The sequence below is a fragment of the Harpegnathos saltator genome, unplaced genomic scaffold, assembly GCF_003227715.2.
Source record: "Harpegnathos saltator strain DR-91 unplaced genomic scaffold, Hsal_v8.6 scaffold58, whole genome shotgun sequence".
NCBI lineage: Eukaryota > Metazoa > Arthropoda > Insecta > Hymenoptera > Formicidae > Harpegnathos > Harpegnathos saltator.
Window position 1 is genome coordinate 2,597,358 of NW_020230404.1, and position 18,136 is coordinate 2,615,493.

General features: G+C 47.7%; 3 protein-coding genes across 12 annotated transcripts in view; 1 reads left to right on the forward strand and 2 right to left on the reverse strand.

The window, feature by feature from the left end:
* The first annotated feature begins 1,500 nt into the window (after positions 1–1,500).
* deltaCOP (coatomer subunit delta) lies at positions 1,501–4,409 on the forward strand. The gene is made up of 8 exons (XM_011149002.3): positions 1,501–1,636; positions 1,833–1,872; positions 2,115–2,338; positions 2,427–2,809; positions 2,887–3,060; positions 3,149–3,462; positions 3,566–3,882; positions 3,977–4,409. The coding sequence occupies exons 1-8, from the start codon at positions 1,634–1,636 to the stop codon at positions 4,064–4,066; spliced, it is 1,545 nt and encodes a 514-aa protein (XP_011147304.1). The 5' UTR covers positions 1,501–1,633; the 3' UTR covers positions 4,067–4,409.
* Positions 4,328–6,598, reverse strand: LOC105187887 (ankyrin repeat family A protein 2). Of its 4 annotated transcripts, XM_019843480.2 has the most exons (8): positions 6,395–6,593; positions 6,131–6,287; positions 5,788–6,044; positions 5,514–5,646; positions 5,178–5,398; positions 4,960–5,107; positions 4,604–4,878; positions 4,328–4,407 (listed from the first exon to the last, which is right to left on the reverse strand). In XM_019843480.2, the coding sequence occupies exons 3-7, from the start codon at positions 6,040–6,042 to the stop codon at positions 4,814–4,816; spliced, it is 822 nt and encodes a 273-aa protein (XP_019699039.1). In that variant the 5' UTR covers positions 6,043–6,044; positions 6,131–6,287; positions 6,395–6,593; the 3' UTR covers positions 4,328–4,407; positions 4,604–4,813. The 4 variants fall into 4 exon arrangements, with proteins under 4 accessions (XP_019699039.1, XP_025159687.1, XP_019699038.1 ...); XM_025303902.1 differs by lacking the exon at positions 6,131–6,287 and having other exon boundaries at positions 6,412–6,598; XM_019843479.2 differs by having other exon boundaries at positions 5,788–6,287.
* A 1,167-nt stretch (positions 6,599–7,765) lies between these two features.
* The window catches only part of siz (Brefeldin-resistant Arf-GEF family protein schizo), a 52,746-nt gene continuing 42,375 nt past the window's right edge, over positions 7,766–18,136 (reverse strand). For 4 of the 7 annotated variants that reach the window (XM_011149007.3, XM_025303898.1, XM_025303899.1 and 1 more), the window contains exons 2-9: positions 14,253–14,615; positions 13,786–14,067; positions 13,373–13,667; positions 12,791–13,147; positions 12,263–12,636; positions 11,483–12,138; positions 11,037–11,378; positions 7,766–10,748 (exon numbers count right to left, since the gene is read on the reverse strand). In XM_011149007.3, coding sequence (XP_011147309.1) covers positions 10,477–10,748; positions 11,037–11,378; positions 11,483–12,138; positions 12,263–12,636; positions 12,791–13,147; positions 13,373–13,667; positions 13,786–14,067; positions 14,253–14,615 — 2,941 coding nt within the window. In that variant the 3' untranslated portion in view covers positions 7,766–10,476. The remainder of the gene's footprint in view (positions 10,749–11,036; positions 11,379–11,482; positions 12,139–12,262; positions 12,637–12,790; positions 13,148–13,372; positions 13,668–13,785; positions 14,068–14,252; positions 14,616–18,136) is intronic. The other 3 variants (XM_011149011.3, XM_011149008.3, XM_025303900.1) reach the window with 3 other exon arrangements.

The following is an 18,136-nucleotide window of genomic DNA, read 5'->3' on the forward strand; positions in this document are numbered from 1 at the left end:
AGCGAGCGGAATGGATGTGGCGTAATAACGGCGCCCGCCGGCCGTTCATCTTCCGCGTTGACTAGCCGTTGCGTCGCGACGCCGGTCGACGGCGAATGTGCAAGCTCGATAATGGCCGCCACTAAATTAACGTACGACGTTGTTGCGTGTGTGTATGCCTGACGAGGCCGATGCGTTCATCCTCGGTTCATCCCCGCCCCCGCCTCTGCGATCGATCGATGTCGGACTGTTGTTACTTGTTGTCACGCCGTTGTTAACCGGCTCGAATCGGCGAAAGCTCGATTGCGCGTGTCGGCGATTTCCGACGAGTCGAAAAATTCGAGGCGCATCGGTCACGCAACGCCTTGAACCGCCTTGAACTTGGCGTTTGATAAATCACGCGGCGTTCATTTCACACAAGGCGACGATATATTCCTCGGAATCGATCGAAGGATCAATGTCGAACGTTCGCGCTGCGGCTTATATTCTACATCTGCTTTCAAATCCGACTTGGCCGCTCATAATGGTGGAGCGGTAATTTCAGAAACGATCGCTTTGAGGTTAATCGATTTGGATCGCGGTGGAAATGACGAATGCATCGCTCGCGTATCTGACGTCGTTTTTCACCGGGACTGTTTGAAACCTTCGACTCGCGGCTGTAAGTTACCTCGAACGAGAAATATGACGTATACGCGTATACCTTCGTACGTGCAGCGCTTTCGATCGTACGCTTTGGAGATCCAAACGTCCGTTGCTTCTGTGATAAGATTCACCGCCGGTGAATTATGGTGATTCGCGCAACGACGCGGGTCGTCCCCGCTCACCGCCTCGTTGCTTCGCGGTCGATTTCGATCAGGTGGCGCGCTCTGTCGGGCAAAGTATGTCGCTCTGAAGCAAGAATGGCGAATAATGCAGACTTTGACGATGGGGAGGTGAAAATTGCGCGAGTTCGATTAGAATTAACTGGATTGTGATTGCCGTCGAATTTCTAATCAACAACAATAAACTGTGCGTTCGCAGGAACAAAATAGCTAAAGACAGGCGAGGTTGCGAGGAACAACGGCACGCCGATCTACCAACGACCAGTTGGTGTCAACACAATTAACACAATTAATAGCAATTATATGTTTTCTGTCTACAGCTACTTATGCGTGTCAAGTTGAACACACACACACACACGCACACGCACACACAATTTCATTATCATTAAATAATAAAATTCTTTTATCAATTTTTCTTACATTCTTTTCCCTGCTCTCTGCTCTCGTGTCTGTTATTTCTTCCAGAGTCATGCGCCATTCCGATTCAAAATGCAACAAGTACAAGAAGAAGAAAGTAGATGTGTAGGCGTGTAACAATACGTTCCAATACCTCACATCAGCGATACATCAGCGACCTGCGTGATCGCGCTTCACTAGCATGACACTAGCAAGCGCAAAGCAGCGCAAGTTCGTACTTGTTGTTTCCAAACTATGTTCATTTTTACAGTCCATGTCGGATGTCTTTCATCATGCCACACACGTCAGCACAGCGCGCCCTCTGTTCTCCTTCTTCGTGTATTTGTCATGTGATGTGGAGAGTAGATCGTTTCATGTGAAAAAAAATATACTTAAATTAATCACAGGACACTCGACGTTTAACATCGCTCGCCAGGATGGTAAGTGCCGGTTTCTCCTTCGCGCCCGGTAACTGTCAAACACGCGCGTGTACCGAAGGCGCGTGATCGCGAATATGCACACGCGATCTCGCAATACCGTCATACTGATGTCATTTAACGCCAGCGGGCCTTCAGCCGCCTTTCCCATAAGTACCTTCAACGCGGAGTGCTCAGAACGCATGCTTTCCTTTTCTAGGTACTCATCGCTGCTGCGGTATGCACCAAGGCAGGAAAGAGTAAGTAATGAATTATCATCCATGTGTGTCGCCGCTGTGCGCGTGTGTATCTTTTCGACGGTACCCTCTGATTCTGTATTGGTTAATTTCACTATACGTCACATTCCACTTTGCAATCTATCTCACTCATGGAAAAATGACGCGTTACAGACAGTGTATCTCTGTTAACGACATTAGAGGCATTTGAGGGAAATATTATTCACAACTGCTTAATTAGCTCATGATTCATATCGCTGTTACAGCCATCATTTCTCGACAGTTTGTCGATATGACGAAGGCAAGAATAGAAGGCTTACTTGCTGCATTTCCAAAATTGATGAGCTCGGGTAAGCAGCATACATTTGTAGAGACTGAATCCGTCAGATATGTGTATCAGCCTCTGGAGAAAGTATACATGCTGCTCATCACCACTAAGGCCAGCAATATCTTAGAGGACTTGGAAACCTTGAGGCTTTTCGCAAGAGTAGTGAGTAGATGGTGTTTGTTTTCCTGTTCCCCAGCTATTCTGAGAAATTCCTCCGCGGTGTGTACAAAATGGCATTTGATCTTTCCAGCTGCCAGAATATTGCAACTCAATGGACGAAGTTGAAATAGCAGAGAATGCATTCAACTTGATATTTGCATTTGACGAGATCATTACATTGGGCTATAGGGAGAGCGTCAATTTGGCGTTAATCAGGACCTTTGTAGAGATGGACTCGCACGAAGAAAAGGTTTACCAAGCAGTCAGGATGACGCAAGAGCGCGAGGCTAAAAACAAAATGCGTGAGAAGGCCAAGGAATTGCAGAGACAACGAATGGAGGCTAACAAGAAGAGCGTCAAAAGTCCCGGATTTGGCGGAGGATACGGGAGCGGTGGCGTACCAGCTGCCGCGACTGTTGGTGATTCGGCAAACTTTGTCCCTGAGCCAATTAGACCTTCTTACAAGCCCAAACAGTACGACCAGTTCCAAGCTCGGTCATATAATTCTGCTCAAACGCATATTTTAGTTAACACTTGATCCCTTTCGTCAGGAAACCGTCGGTCAACGCTGGACCGGGTGCCATGAAATTGGGCGGCAAATCTCGTGACGTGGACTCCTTCGTTGATCAATTAAAGGAGGAGGGGGAAATCGTTATGCCAGGAGTGCTAGCTGCTTCTGGAGCGAAACTGGCGCCGATTACGCCGCAAATGATCATTACGGAATTGTGTGTGAAACATTTGATCTGCGCAAATAAAGACTCCGGGCTCACTCGTGGTGATGAAATAGTCAGCAAATGCATTTCTGGTCAACAGGGTTCACTTGAGGCAAGAGGAAAGACTTAATGTGCGCGTCGGTCGGGACGGAGGCTTGCAGCACTTTGAGTTGCATGGTCTGGTGACCTTACATATCTTCGACGAGAAGTGGGGACGCATTCGTGTGCAACTTGAGAACAGAGACACGAGAGGCATTCAGCTGCAAACCCATCCGAATGTAGACAAGGAATTGTTCAGAGCACGCGGGCAGATTGGCCTGAAGGTGCCCACGAAACCGTTCCCATTGAACACTGACGTCGGTGTCCTCAAGTGGCGTTTGCAGGCGCAGGATGAAACAGCATTGCCAATCTCGAGTGAGTCCACGATCGAGTCCACTTTTCTCATGTGCTCAAGTTTATAAATTTCAATTAGGATTTTTTAATCTCTTTCCGTAATAACCGAAATAACTTAATGCAGTAAATTGCTGGCCTTCCGAGAACGGAGAGGGTGGTTGCGACGTGAATATAGAGTACGAGCTGGAACAGGCCGATCTTGAGTTAAATGACGTCCAAATAAACATTCCTCTGCCTATGGGGTGCAATCCTATTGTTGGCGAATGCGATGGACAGTACGTACACGAAGCGCGGCGAAACACATTAGTCTGGTCCCTACCGTTGATCGACGCTTCGACAAAGTCTGGCTCGATGGAATTCTCAGCACCCTCTTCAAATCCTGCGGACTTTTTCCCACTTCATGTTTCTTTTTCATCTAAAACGCCGTATGCCAAAATTAAGGTATGAGCGCACGGCGCACACGAGCTGTGAAAAGTTAAACAGTGAGTGAAATGCTGAGGAAATAATAATTAAATATCGTCTTCATTCTTTCCAGGTTAGCGAGGTCTTGCTCGTAGAAGATGAGAGCCCTGTTAAGCATTCGGTAGAAACAGTGTTCTTCACTGATAATTATGAGGTCGTATAAAACACAGTGAATAAGATAGATGAAGTATTTGAGGAAGAAGAAAATAAAAATACGGAAAGAGCGGGAGAAGAGAGGGGGGGAGAGAGAGAGAGAGAGAGAGAGAAAGAGAGAGATATATATATATGTTCACTTTTGTTTTCAACAAAAGGCATGAATGTTATGATCAGTGATCGATATTGACCATCATTTAATCTCTAATTTTATTTGCCATACAATCATTCCTCTTGTATGATCAATGAAGAAGATATATTGGTACACATCGTGCGGTATATTTACGTACTGTATCGATTTATTGTTGGTATTAATTAGCTATTAATCCGGTGCCGAATACTTGTATAAGTCTGTATAAAACGAAAGAAGTATATTTTAATTTAAAAAATTTGAAACATTATGCGACTTAAATGCAAAAATTCGTAATTTCTACTTCTTATTCGATATATCTTAATATTGAGAGATAGCATATGCAAAGAATTGTATTATTACCAAATATATATATATAAAATTTTGTTATTCGTTTTGTAAGTCAATATACCTTACCTAACAAACATTTTACGCATTGTATTGCCACACATTTTCCTTTTTTTTTTTTATTGTAACATTGTTAAAAATATGTCCATGTATAAAATTTTTTTTACAATTGAATGCCGGTACACGACTATGTAACGGCGCATTTTATTTACAGTGTATAAAGAGAGAGAAATATGTGTGTGTGTATATATATATATATATATATATGTACAAATATCATTACATTTCTTCCGTCGACATACTTATAATTTGTGGTATCAAATAATTCTCAATAACTGCTTTAGCTGCAAATGAAGTGAGAGCAAGTAAAGTTAATAAAATTTGCATATAATTTCACATTTTCAAACAGCAAACAGCAAACTTACCGTTCATTGAATTATTCATTATTGCTGCTTTATAAGCAGTTATATTTGAAGAGTTACTGAGTGTTACATCTGCACCTCTTGTCAATAATTCATGGCATACATGCGGATGATCGCAATATGCTCCATATATCAATGGAGTATTGCCATCCTAAGAGAACAAAATCATCGTATGTTTCATATATTAGATTTTTGTTCAGAGACAAACATAACACACATACCTCATCACATGCATTCGAGTCAGCACCATGATTCAACAACAATTTAACAAGATCATGATGACCGTACGCAGCTGCTAAATGTAAAGTTGTTTCAGATTTTGGTCCACGGTAATTTACATCGGCTCCACACTTCAATAATTGTCTAGCACTGCCCAATTGCCCATAACCAGCCGCCCACATTAATCCTGTTAGTCCCTTCTCATCGGTTGCGTCTATCGAATCTGTAAAGTAAGGATAAAAAAAGTTATTAGCGTGACAATAATTTTATACAATGCATAGAGTCACAGCAATTTGTCTCTGTAACTCTTTATATGCATCTAGATATACGTGATTTACTTGACTGCATATGTTCAGGTGTAAGTTCTCCTTGACCAGCCAAAGTATGAAAAGTGATATCATTTCCCACATAGAGCTGAGGTATTTGGGTCTGAGTGTTGCCTCTTTGCAAATTAGTGAGCAAGGTAGGCGGCTGCAAATATACAAAAAATTGAATGATGAACAAGACACTCTGCATTGGACAAGCAAACAACTGAAACATTCCTGTTATTGTATTGTAACAAGAAACGAATGTACATAAACACCGGAGGTGAGAGAACTGAGAGAAAAACACCTTGTAAGGCTGAAACGCACTGGTCCTAGTCGCGTCTTGCCACGCTCCTGGGGCCCAATGCCATTTCGTCTCGATCGGCTCCGACTTGCAACCGATGCTCACATTCTCCGGTTTGCGAATCACAGGTTTCGGTCGTATGCCGATCGCCGAAGCGTCGGGCGTTACGCTCTTGCCGCTTTCGCTCGAGCGACGACCATCCTTCACCTCGTCCTCCTCTTCTTTCATAATCAGCTCCGAGAGAATCTGATCATCCATACCTGTCAAATGCACAGAAATCGGTGCATGCAGAACGTGCACGTCGCCTCGAGATACATCAAATTGTCTAATTTTGCGTTACAATGACCATTTCATTCATCACGCCGACGGTAAAAACGGAAACCTGCTCTTCTTGTGTCAAATTGCGTAAAACATAACATGCGTCATATTGGAGGTTAGTAATTCCCGTCCGGTATATTTGCTGACGAACAGGGATGGCTGATGTTGAAGAAAATAATTGGCTTCTAAAAAATCGTTTAAAAAATATAATAATTTTTAAAAATCGATGCAATTTCGAAATCATCAGTAATAATCGATTACTTTGAACTTTTCTTCGGCTGTAAAACTTTACCTACTAATGGTAAATACCGTTTGTCCTTATTGACGAATGAAATGAGCCCATTCTGCCGTTGAATCGAGTCACTTGGAAAAATGAGGGTTCGGCTGGTCTACAGTCGAATCATACAACTGCGCGCAGGCAACTTTAATTAGTTCCCAATTCTCCGTTACGAGTCGCCACTCCGCCCTGCCGCGACAAATCGGCAGTCGTAGTACGGCTCAACGATAAGTCAGACACCGTTACGTTCTCGATGACTCTTTACGATGAAATCGGGGGATCTTCTTTTTTGATTAATGTGTGTGTGTGTGTGTGTGTGTGTTTCAAACGACTTAACGGTTACGTATTCTTTGACATTTAAAAGTCTCTTGTTCTCGCAACAAAGGACAAGAAAAAAAAAAGTTAATACATAACACGCGTGCTACAAGGACAACACACTTACGCGTTTCAGACTCAGAGTTATTTATTAACACAGTGTGCTTACAGCATTTATTAGACTAACGAGGGAGGAATTTACTAATAATTTGGCATTGGGAAATGATCGCCTCTTAATGATTACACGTGTACACGCTTCCTCGTCAGGTCGGAAAGCAAGTCAAAATGATGCTGCGATGTGTCCATCGGGTTGTCGGCTTTCGAAGATCGCGTCGATTCAATGCAATTTCTTTCGGGTCCTTTTATAATCCCGTCGGTCGTGTCGAGTTCACTTACGCACTTCAATTGCGCGCACTAATGCGGCGAATAATGGAGATAAAATTTCTTTATTGGAGAACAGCGAAGCAAGCGAAAATGTTCGCGCGCGGTTTCTGTGACGCGCGCACGTTCGATAAAGCAACTCCTTCTCAATTCGCACAAGCAACGAATGCGTGATAAAATTTGGAGTTCTTCTAGAGTCAGTCTTCATTATTCTCGCGAGATTATCACAGAGTTCGAATTTCTCTTATTTAAACGAGCTGTTCACTTGCAGAGATTGACGCGATCTTTGTCACGCAACTTGGCATATTTGGCATTAACGCTGCGTCCAAATCGATCGTGTGTAATCGTATGTGTGTATGTATCTGTACAACCGAAATTTTTTTTAATTTTCGCGGATTAATTCCGTATCCCCTTTTCCGTACACGAAACATTGTTGTATACATTGTACCAATGAGAAAGACTAGAATTGATATCGTGGTGATTGTAGCTTGTCAATATCAAAAAATTTCGCAACAGGCACGTAAAGCGTGAAAACGTCCCTCCGATTTGTCTCTCGTGTCCATTTTCTCTGTAAACGAAACGGTATTGTCAACAAGCCACCGGAATACATTTACGCATCGTCCGCCCACAATCTCAACAATTACGTTTCTTTTTCTTCGTGTTCGTTTCTTCCTCTTCCTTTTTCGTCTCCTGTTTTTTTTTTCTTTTTTCTTTTTATTAGAGTTATAAATAGTACGGAGTACTTCAACATTCGATCGATTACAACGTTAAAAAGTGCATTAGCATTACGAGTCGTCGTTCGTATCAAGAGTCGAATTGATAACAATATTAGTAGACGTGGTAAGCACAGAGTTAAAACGTAGTCGATCATGCAATGGTGTATAAAAAGTTTTGTTAGCGCAACGTACTTATGTATCTCTAATGACGGTTGTCGATTCCACTTTCTCTCATCTCACGATCGCAAATAGACTCTCTCTCTCTCTCTCTCTCTCTCTCTCTCAAAATCTTCGCGAAATACCGACAGTTTGCGAGAATGCCTTTGATCGCGTGTAGAATTGATGCGCATGGAATGTCTTTGATCGACCGCAACGCGCGTCTATCTTGCCGATGGATCTTAAATTTAGGGTAACCCTTAATTTGACGGTACCTTGCCACGTGAAAAATTTTCAAAAAAGTCACATATACATCATCGGATCTTGCTCAGTATCCGTGTATAGTTGCCTTGTTTTGAACAACATTTCGATCGTCGCACATTGATACGTGCCACATGTGTGTGTTTTACGAGATACGACGTTAAATTGAGGGTTAATGCTGATTACAGAATTGATTGCTGATCGAAACTACGGTCGACCGAAAAAGCATCCCTCCTCCTTCTTGTGTATTACGGAAATCCTTTGGTCTCTCTCTCTCTCTCTCTCTCTCTCTCTCTCTCTCTCTCTCTCTCTCTCTCTCTCTTCCCCCTCTCTCTTCCTCTCGTGGTTAAAAACACGTGTTAAGATTCACAATACTTTAAAAAGAAAGAAATGAAGGGACAGCGCACAGAATACATGAGGGTAAAACTTAAAATAAATATATTAAACACTCTCCTCTTACATATATCGGTGCGTTGCTTTAACGGGAGATAATCGTTAAATTAATGAACGCCCTTGCTTGTTTACAGCTGGCTGATGTCGCGATCAGCGCTTTATGTACACGGATTACCGTCGGTTCGTCGTTACAATTCCACTTGCTCTTGGAAAAACTCCCGACCATTCTACGTACCTAAAGATCTCGTTAGTTCGTCTCTCGGTCGCGCGAGGTTTTATCGTGGCAGTATATAAGGCATGCGCGTTCTTCTTTGTCTCATTTGTGTGTGTGTTGTGTGTGTGTGTGTATGTGTGTGTATATGTGTGGTACGTGTGTATATATATATATATTTCTATCTTCTTTTTGGTTTTAATTTCTTGATATTCTTCTTGCGCGTTGTGTCTTCTTATAGCCTATACGCGTTTACTCTTACGACGTTTACGATCTACAATCGTCTGCCCGTAGCCGAACGAGAAACGAATTAAACGCTCGCGGATATATTCAACATGCCGGTTCTCCTTAGCGGAAATTCGAACAACTTTGAGTCAAAATTTCAACATACAATAAGCAAAACTACTTCTCGTGAGAGTGATTACCAAGTAGGTCGCTATAATGACAAACACGATTTATATGTTAAGTCTTATCTCACTGCTACATTCAAACTTCACGTTTTTTTTTTTTTCAATGATAAAAATCGTTAGACATCAACATGCACCTAACATCAATAGAGATTGCTTATCGATTCTTTTTTTCTCCCTTACGCAAACTTTCTTTTGTTACACGTGATAACTCGTTCGAGGGATATATCATTACGTCTACTATTTACAATTAAACTCGAATCCGACAATCGTGATAATACTTGCCGATAGCGATGCGCGCGGAGCCTACGGCTTCCTCAATAAAATACTCTCCGATAAAGTGTGACTTTTACACGATTCTCTCTCTCTTCAATTAGGTTTCTGCTTTACTCACTAACGCCCAACTATCAAGAGTGTAGAACTAAGCGAAGGTGTGACGATTATCCACACACACACACACACACACACACACATACACTTGTCTATCGTTCGAATCGCGGTCCGGTAAAATTATAAATACAGTATGAAAAAAATGTCCATTTCTTCTTCTTCTTCTTCTTTTTCTTCTTCTTCTTCTTCTTCTTCTTCTTCTTCTTCTTCTTCTTCTTCTTCTTCTTCTTCTTCTCAGATGAATAAATACTATACACGTTTCGAAGATGGGAGGGGACTGGGAAAGAGGAAGGGCTGAGAGAACGGGTAGGGCGAGGGAGAGGGTAAGGGGGATGAGTTAGAATTTTTCTTTCTGCTTAAATATGCCAGGTGATCTCGATTGGATCCTGCCCAATCCGATTCGCAAACTCTCGCGCCCTTAATGTGGACTCAGCTCTACATCCGCGCTCGACCGCTTTAGCTGTCGTTCGCTTTAGCGCGCTTCGTGTGTGATGTACGTATAAAATGACACTAAACTCTACTTACGTACACTAATTGAAGTTTCTCACGGCAGTCTCGCTGCTTGTGTATTATACAACGCGCGCGCTTTCCCGCCTCCTCATCTCACCTCGAGTTCGAGAGATAATCGCACGATGATACCGAACGGCGAAGAATGACGACCTACAATCTCATCAACACGAATAGATATCGGAGTGAATGATTATTGCTATTTAGAATTGTTGTCGCCGTTGCGTCGGAAAAGAAACACCGCCGCCGCCGCCTCGTCGGCGATCTCGTCGGAGAACACACAAAGCGCGCTAGAGGAGAATCGGGTATACAAAGAGGTGTCGTTAAAAGATACCTTATTTACGACTTGGAAGAGTTACATTATACTTCCGTGGTGCGACTGTAAGGACCGGACTCTTCAGATTGCGATAGCTTTCGCTCTCGTTTGGCAAAGAGACCCCCTAAAAAAGACGGCTGCTGAGCCAGTCCCTTACCACCGCCAGGGATCGTAGACCCTGGATGAATAGGATGGACTTGTCCGGGGTGCTTAATGCCTTGGCTCATTGAGCTGGCAGAAGTAGATTGAAAGGAAATAGACATACCGCTATCTAGAGAACCCACGCTTCCACGGCGCTGCGGCTTTTCACCAGCAACTGGAGATACATATATATTCACATGTTAACATGAATACATATATGTTTTCTTAAGCGTACATACCAGAACTTCGTATTTGCAGATCTAACAATCACGGCGGTTTATTGTTATTCACGGCGAAGCTGAGCAAAATAACGAGACAAAAGAAGAGAAGGGGATGTCGGGACACATACGTCTCTTTATACGAGGTAGGCCATTTTAAATGCCGACGACCTAAACCCACCTTGGTAATTCTTGCAAATACGGAGCTACTGGCGCACGATTTACGTTTCGCGTTTCGTACTTACACTGCTCGTGTATGTCGAGCAAGGAATTACTGAGGGCGGAACGTTTCAATTGCGTGTCGACATCGACCGTCTCTGCTCTCTCCGAACAAGTTCCCGGACATGGGCATATCTCCACGTCCGCGACGCCAGAATCCCTATTCTCCGCGCCGCCTCGTGCGCCTCTGCTGCTCTTTTGCCTCTCCAATTCGGTCTCAATGCGCAGAGTCTCCATCTCATCCATCTCGCTGATAGACTCCCTGAGGTCTTCCACGAATTTACATCTGTCGTGCTCGTTTCGAGCGTTAAATGTGACTAGAACCTTCCCGTCGACGCGCTGAGACAGTCTTATCCCGTATGGATAATCTGCGGCACGAGAAAGAACATAACGGTCAGAGATACACACGGAGGTTGCACCGCAAACAACAGCAAACGTAAGAAGAAGGCGTTCATCAATCGCGAAAACTTACGAGGGACCTCGAACAGCGTAACTATCATACCGCAGAGCGGGAAGCTCTGCCTGAAGGTGTAAGTTACACTGTTCTTCTTCTTGCTGAGGATCTTGGTGACGACAAGCAGATCGTTGAAGAGGAAGACCTCCCTCTGATGAACGCCCGGTCTCTCTTTCTTGTGAATGTCCGGTATTTCATAGAGCCTGCAGTAGCAGACCAGTCTTCTATGCGGTAGCGCCATGTTTGGCTTCTTTCCAACGATGGTGGCCTGGACCTTCATTACTTGCGACACATGGTCGGAGCCTGGCTTGAATTCGTTATCCTTCACCCTTTCGTAAATGCCGACTAGGATGTCTCTGTCTATGTCGCCGCAATCGTCGATGCCTCGGAGATTCTTCACGAAATCCTCGAGTCTCATTCGGCGTTCGGGCTTCAGGTTCGGCGTATGCAAGTCCGTATTAAGCATGATAATGGCAAAAGCAAGGACAAAAACAGTGTCCGGCGAGCGCAGCCTCGATATCACGTCAGGATTGCACTGGCAGTAACGTTGACTGAACACCTCCATCAGCCGCTCGATCTTCTGCGCCTCGCCGGGCATCCTGAAGTAGGCTTGAAACTTTCGCAGGGCGACGTCCACCTGCATCCCGGAGAGATCCAACTCGTGCGAGAAGCATCTGCAAGTGACGAGCGAAGAGTGAGGTGATGAGGAAATTTCTCTACGTCTTTCCCAGAAAGAAACCAGTCGCGAAAACATGAACGATTAAAAATACTGAGACATAGTCGTCGAGAGCCACTCACTCGAGTACCGCCATATTGAAGGTGTTCTGCAAGTTCCCGAGGTACTCCCCGATCATTTGCTTGGACAGACCCTTTCGGCTGATCAAGAATCGCGCAACCCCCTGCGGGCTGTTCTCCAGAAATCCGCGTCTGATGAGGTAACTGATCCCTCTCTCCGGCTTCTTATTGAAGAGATTTAGGCCGACTCTGTACTGGCGCTTTCTCACCGTCTCCGAGACCTTGTAGCTGGTTTGCGGCAGACTCTCCGTATGATCCATCAGAGGAAGCTGGTAGCCGGAGCTGGCGTGCGAGTGGCCGAGCTCCTTCACGTTGCTGGCGATCGTCGTCGCGTCCGCGGCATGACTCGCACACTCCTGATGTTCCGGCGAGCTCGACTGATCCAGTCGCGATCAGAGAAGCGGTTATTCCGTAAGCGTATTTCGCTCGATCTCTGTGTTTTTGTGAAATCGCCGTTGACTCGCACGCGTGCGCGCGCGCGCGAGCAAATGCACATGAGAAGAAAGAAGAGAGAGTCAAGTGTACACTTACGATCCCCTTGTGCTTCCAGACCGGAGAGCCTCGCTGAGCGTCGCCCTCGGAGCTCTCGCAGTTGGTGGAGTCGCTGCCGGAGCTCTGCACCGAACTGAGACTGCCGTTCTCCACGCTCTTGCTGAGACCATTGTGACGCGGCTCCATGGATCTCGACGTGATGGAGGACGTTCTCTTCGGCACTTCCGGCGGGATCTTCTTGCCGGAACCTCTTGTTCTACCTGGACCCAGCTGGCTGGCATTGTTCCAGTTCTGTGATATCGTCGTCTGCAGATTATGCGGCGTCGACGGCGAGGTGCACGGCGTCCGCAGCAGGTCCCTCGGCGGTGTCTCTTGTCTCAGGCCGCACAGGGCCTCCTGAACACACACACGCAAGCGATATCTCTCTCTCTCTCTCTCTCTCTCTCTCTCTCTCTCTCTCTCTCTCGAGTCGAAATTATAATCAAAAGAGACCGCTAACGGAAAATAATGATTGCTCGCATCCGCGGGGCGCGACTCGGGAGGCAACGGGAATCCAATAACCGAGCGCTCTCGGGAGTGTCTCATCGCCGTTTAATGTCATTATCGCTTATCGGCACTCACCTGTGGATTGTAGTAATGGATACTGGAGCCGCTCTCCTGGGAGCTCGATTCCCAGCAGGGACTCGGCGGTAATTGCTGGTGTCTGTTGCACGGGCTAGGCGCCAACGAAGGCGTATGTCTGCCGCCGCCACTCTGATGCAGGCTGTGATTCGCCGGATGCTGATGATGACCACCGCCGCCGCCGCCGCCGCTCACTTGAATCTCGCATCTGCCGCTCTGGCTTCTCGGTATCGGCGACTGGGAACTGTCCACGTGCCGCCTCTCTCTCAGAGACATGCTTCGGATCGGCATCGGTCTATTAGATTCGCATCGAGTTTTAGCGCGAAGGGCTTGCGCGCGACGCGTGTCACACGCACGGGGGGGGGGGGGGTAGCTATTGACGGAGAGCTGTGATGTTTCTTTTCTTTTTTTACCTGTTGGCGGATTGCGGCTGCTGTATGTATATCTGGTGGCTGTGGTAGACCATTCGCTCGTGATCGTTGAGGTTGCCGGAGCGCTCCGTCGCCTCCTGAAGCTTCCTGCTCAGTCGCTTCTCCGCCTTGGCCATCGCCGTAATCGCCGCGAACTTCTTCAACAAGGTATACCTCCGGAAGGCACGCTGGATCGTCAACGCCGCGTTCCTCGCCTTCACGCCGCCGTACTTCCGCTCCAGCATCTCGATCTGCTTGTCGAGCAGATCCTGCGACAATTCGTACCTGCCGCGACACAACAAGCTGATCAGAGTTCAGTCGCCGCCGCCGCCGCCGCCGTCTCCCCCAATCCCCTCCTGCCCTCTCACCCCTCGGGCGCGCTTGGTTTTCCAGTGGCGGAAAGTGCGATTCCGCTGCTTTCGACTCCGCGGCTGTCTCCGATTACTGCTACTACTACTACTACCACTTACGCGGTCTGCAGCCGGCATCTCTTCAACACGTCGCCGTTGCGGACCGATCCCTTCTTCAGGTGATTCTGCTGATAACCGGTGGCCGACTGCGGTTGCCCGCCGTAGCCCTGCACCATGGTGCCGTAGCTCTGCGGCTGCGAGTAGGCCGTGCTGTGCGGATAGACCTGCACGCTCGCGCTGGGGTACGGCCCGTGCGACGCGTAGCTCTGACCCTGCATGTAGGACTGGCCGGTGATGTAGGACGTCGACAGGGAGGTTTGACTGCCGGAAGAGTACGCGCCGTGCTGCATACTGTTGCCATGGCCGTGTTGGCTCGCGGTCGTGCTGTGCGACGCCATCGGTCTCTCCACCTTCGGCGGGAAGCTACGCAGAGGATCACGAGGAGAAATTGGGCTCAGTTCTTTCAAGGACTGCGAGAAGTCGCTCAAAAATCGATCGACGAAGAAAGGAAACGAACGCGTATGTCCGCGAGGCCGGCAAGTGAGGCGAAAAAAATTGTGCACAACGGGTGCAACAACGAAAGCCAGACTGGATGGGCTGATCTAATGAGAGTGCGCTGATGATACATTGCGGGTTGACGCACACTGTGGGTTCTTGGAACAGTTGTTTTCGGGTGCGCTCGCACTACAGTCGTGGACGGCCGGGTCGATTTTTCGTCGGCGAGTCTCGAGGACGCGCGCGCGTCCACAGCAGGAGGAGGATTTTCTTTCTTTTTCTCATCAACGGGACAATTCTCCCATCGGAGGCAAGACCTTTCTGTCCACGACCGCGTACGCGGGTGCGCGCGGATCAATTACAAATCGGTACGTTTCTCGGCTTTCGTCTCAAGTGACAAGTCGCCGCGCGCGGCATCTCAGTTTCCACACTCGGCTGCTTATCGCCGAGTGAGGTGTGCGCGCTTCACTCGTATTCTGGATGCTTGGGATTTGTACGTGCGATCACACATCACACGACAGATTACACACATATTGTACAATGTATAATTTCTTCAAGATAATACACCGGGATACAACGGTTTTATCGGCAGCAGTGAATCGCGCGCGCGCGCGCGCGCGCGGATCCGGGACAATGAAATCGAGCAAAGTTACGGCAGTTGCAGTAGCGCGCGAGGCGGCAAAGTCGACGGGGACCGTAAGCAGGTAATTGAAATCGGACGACGGCGTGACGTTCCGTTCACGGCGACGGTCGACTTCGCGCCAGGTGTCACTAATTATATCGAACAGACGCGCGTCGGGTGACGGGCGTCCGCGAACGCGCGCAGCCGACGCGCGGCACGCGGAGGCGAGTAAGTAAGGACGCACCCCCTGAAATGGGAAACGCAAACGATCATGTTGCTGGCGTCGAGTCGTTGACGGCGACGCGGGCGATTTTCCACGTGTATCAGATTGCCGCGATCTATCTTCGTCTATGATGCCAGTGCTCGCGGCGCGGCTCCGCCGCTCGCTCTCTCCCTCCTCTCTCGCGGGGCACAGCGGGGCACGGGCGTCCTCGATGAGCGTTTACGCGACTCTCTCCCTCTCTCGCACGATTACGTGGAATACGTGGAATCGCGTCTTTGATGAGATCTACCGGCGGCCTACGCGCGCGGACGATTTCGAGATGCGACCGACCGACTCGAGCACCGGAGACAAACTGGAGGAGGAGAAAGAGAGCAGCTGGCTGGTATCCTCCGAGCCGGCCACCGGGACGAGAAATCCCTGAAACGAGCGAGGACGAGGGGCACGTTGCAGGGGCTCCGGATGCACAAAGGCGTGTACTATGTGCCTGTATATCCGATATATCCGACCCGTGTCTGTATCTGGCAGGTGCGCGATGGTCTCTTAACGACCACGAGACGATGACGACGACGACGACGACGACGACGAAGACGGTACTTGACCGTGACACTCAACCTTCCGGCGCATCGATGAGACTTGCGCAATACGCGTCAATTAACGCGGCTTACGTAAGGATCCGGCATATAGCCGCGGATAAGTAAATGAACGCGCGGCGGATGACAAATGTATGTACACCGGCTGAGGTAAAACGCAACACGCGTCGTCGAGAGACTGCGTTGTGTCGTCGCGGATCTCCTCCTCGAGTTCCTCGGATCTCTCGAGTATCGCCGCGATGAAGGATGCATTTCTCCGTCAGGCAATATCGATGGATGTCCGGTGATCGTGAGGGAAAGAATAACGACGTAGCGTGTAGCGTGCGTACAAAACTCAGTGATGCGGGACAAAAAATCTCGCCAACCGCGAGAATTAATGGACAATCGATGGTGTGCGTCTTGTCTTTTTATCGCGATTTTTGAATCATGCATCGCCCCCCCCCTCCCCCCCCTCCCCCCCAAGTAGCAACGGGGCGACTCTCGTTAGCAAGTGGAGAGATAAATAAAGTTCGAGACAGAGAGACGACGGCCGAGAAATCGACGGTATCGCGCGCTCTCGCGAACTCCATATTCCGCCGCGGCAATCAGTGCGTGTACCATTAAACGTTTATACGATAATGCGAATAAACGGGTACAAGTGTCTTCGCGGAACACGCTGCTACGTCCGACCCACACCTCGACGCTACAACAATGTGCCGATCGCGCCGACGACGGCACGCAGAGAAATTGCGCGCGGAAACGCACGATTCTCTTTCTTTAGCCGATTCAGCCGAGAGTCTACCATCGATCTTCCAACCGTGGCCAATCATCCTTGTCCCTGGAGAATCGGCTTGAGACTCGAAGAGGCCAAGATGAGAGCAACGTGGCGGCAGCGCGGACGCGCGCGTTTTGGGAGCAGAGGCAGGAGAGCGAAGTGTCTCGCCCCTTGGCTTAAAGGAAAATAAAGAAGCGAGGAGCGTGTGGCATTAGAGAGCTTCCCCGTGAGGAGAAACATCTGCTCCGGCGACTGCCTACGACTCGCGTGCCACGATGAGCGCGTGCTATCGGGGTCTCCTCCGCCCCGCCCCGCCCCGCCAAGCCGCGCCTGCCTGCCTGCCTGCCTGCGTCTGCCTGCCGGTACTTCGACACGCACCTGGCTTCAACTTTTTTTTTTTTCCTCGGAAAGTGTGTACCTTGAGCGGCCGAATGCGCGGTTTCTTCCTTTCTCCCTTTCGACAGTCTCTATCTGTGCCTTATCCATGGTCTCACTTTGATATGAGAGAGACAGAGAGAGAGAGAGAGAGAGAGAGAGAGAGAGAGAGAGAGAGAGAGAGAGAGAGAGAGAGAGAGAGAGAGAGAGAGAGAGAGAGAGAGAGAGAGAGAGAGAGAGATCGGAGAAATATAGATAAGCACTAGGCTGCACTTGACGCGAGCAAAGGAACTTTTGAGGTGTTTTTTTTTTCTTCTTTTCGGGGAAGAAAAGGCGTCTCCCCGGAGAATCGATGAATGAGAGCTCTGTTATGCACAGAGAAGAATGGCATTGTTATAAAAGCGATTGTTGTTCACCTTAACTGGGATATTAATCGACTAAAGTATTAAAGTAGAGCGTACTTTGGACAAATTTGACGCTTGCGAGATAAACTTGTGCGAGATAGACCCGCGAATATGCAAACTTGCGAGACAGCGCATATTTCTCCGCGCGCGGGATTATCATCGACGAGAGAGAAACAGAGAGCTCGTTGCGAGATTCGACGAGGAGACACTACGCAGACACCGATCCCAAAAGAAACACGGGAGAGGGGCACGCCGATAAACGTCTGAGAGAGATAAAAATATATAGATCTACGAATATATAAAATTTATGAATATTCCAAGCAGATGATATTAACTTGAATGAACAGCACGTGCTTCTCCGTACGCGGGAAAGAGAGAGAGAGAGAGAGAGAGAGAGAGAGAGAGAGAGAGAGCTCTGCGTTACGACAGATTCGACAAGGAGAAACTGTGCAGATATCAAACCCGAAGGAAGCAGGTAAGC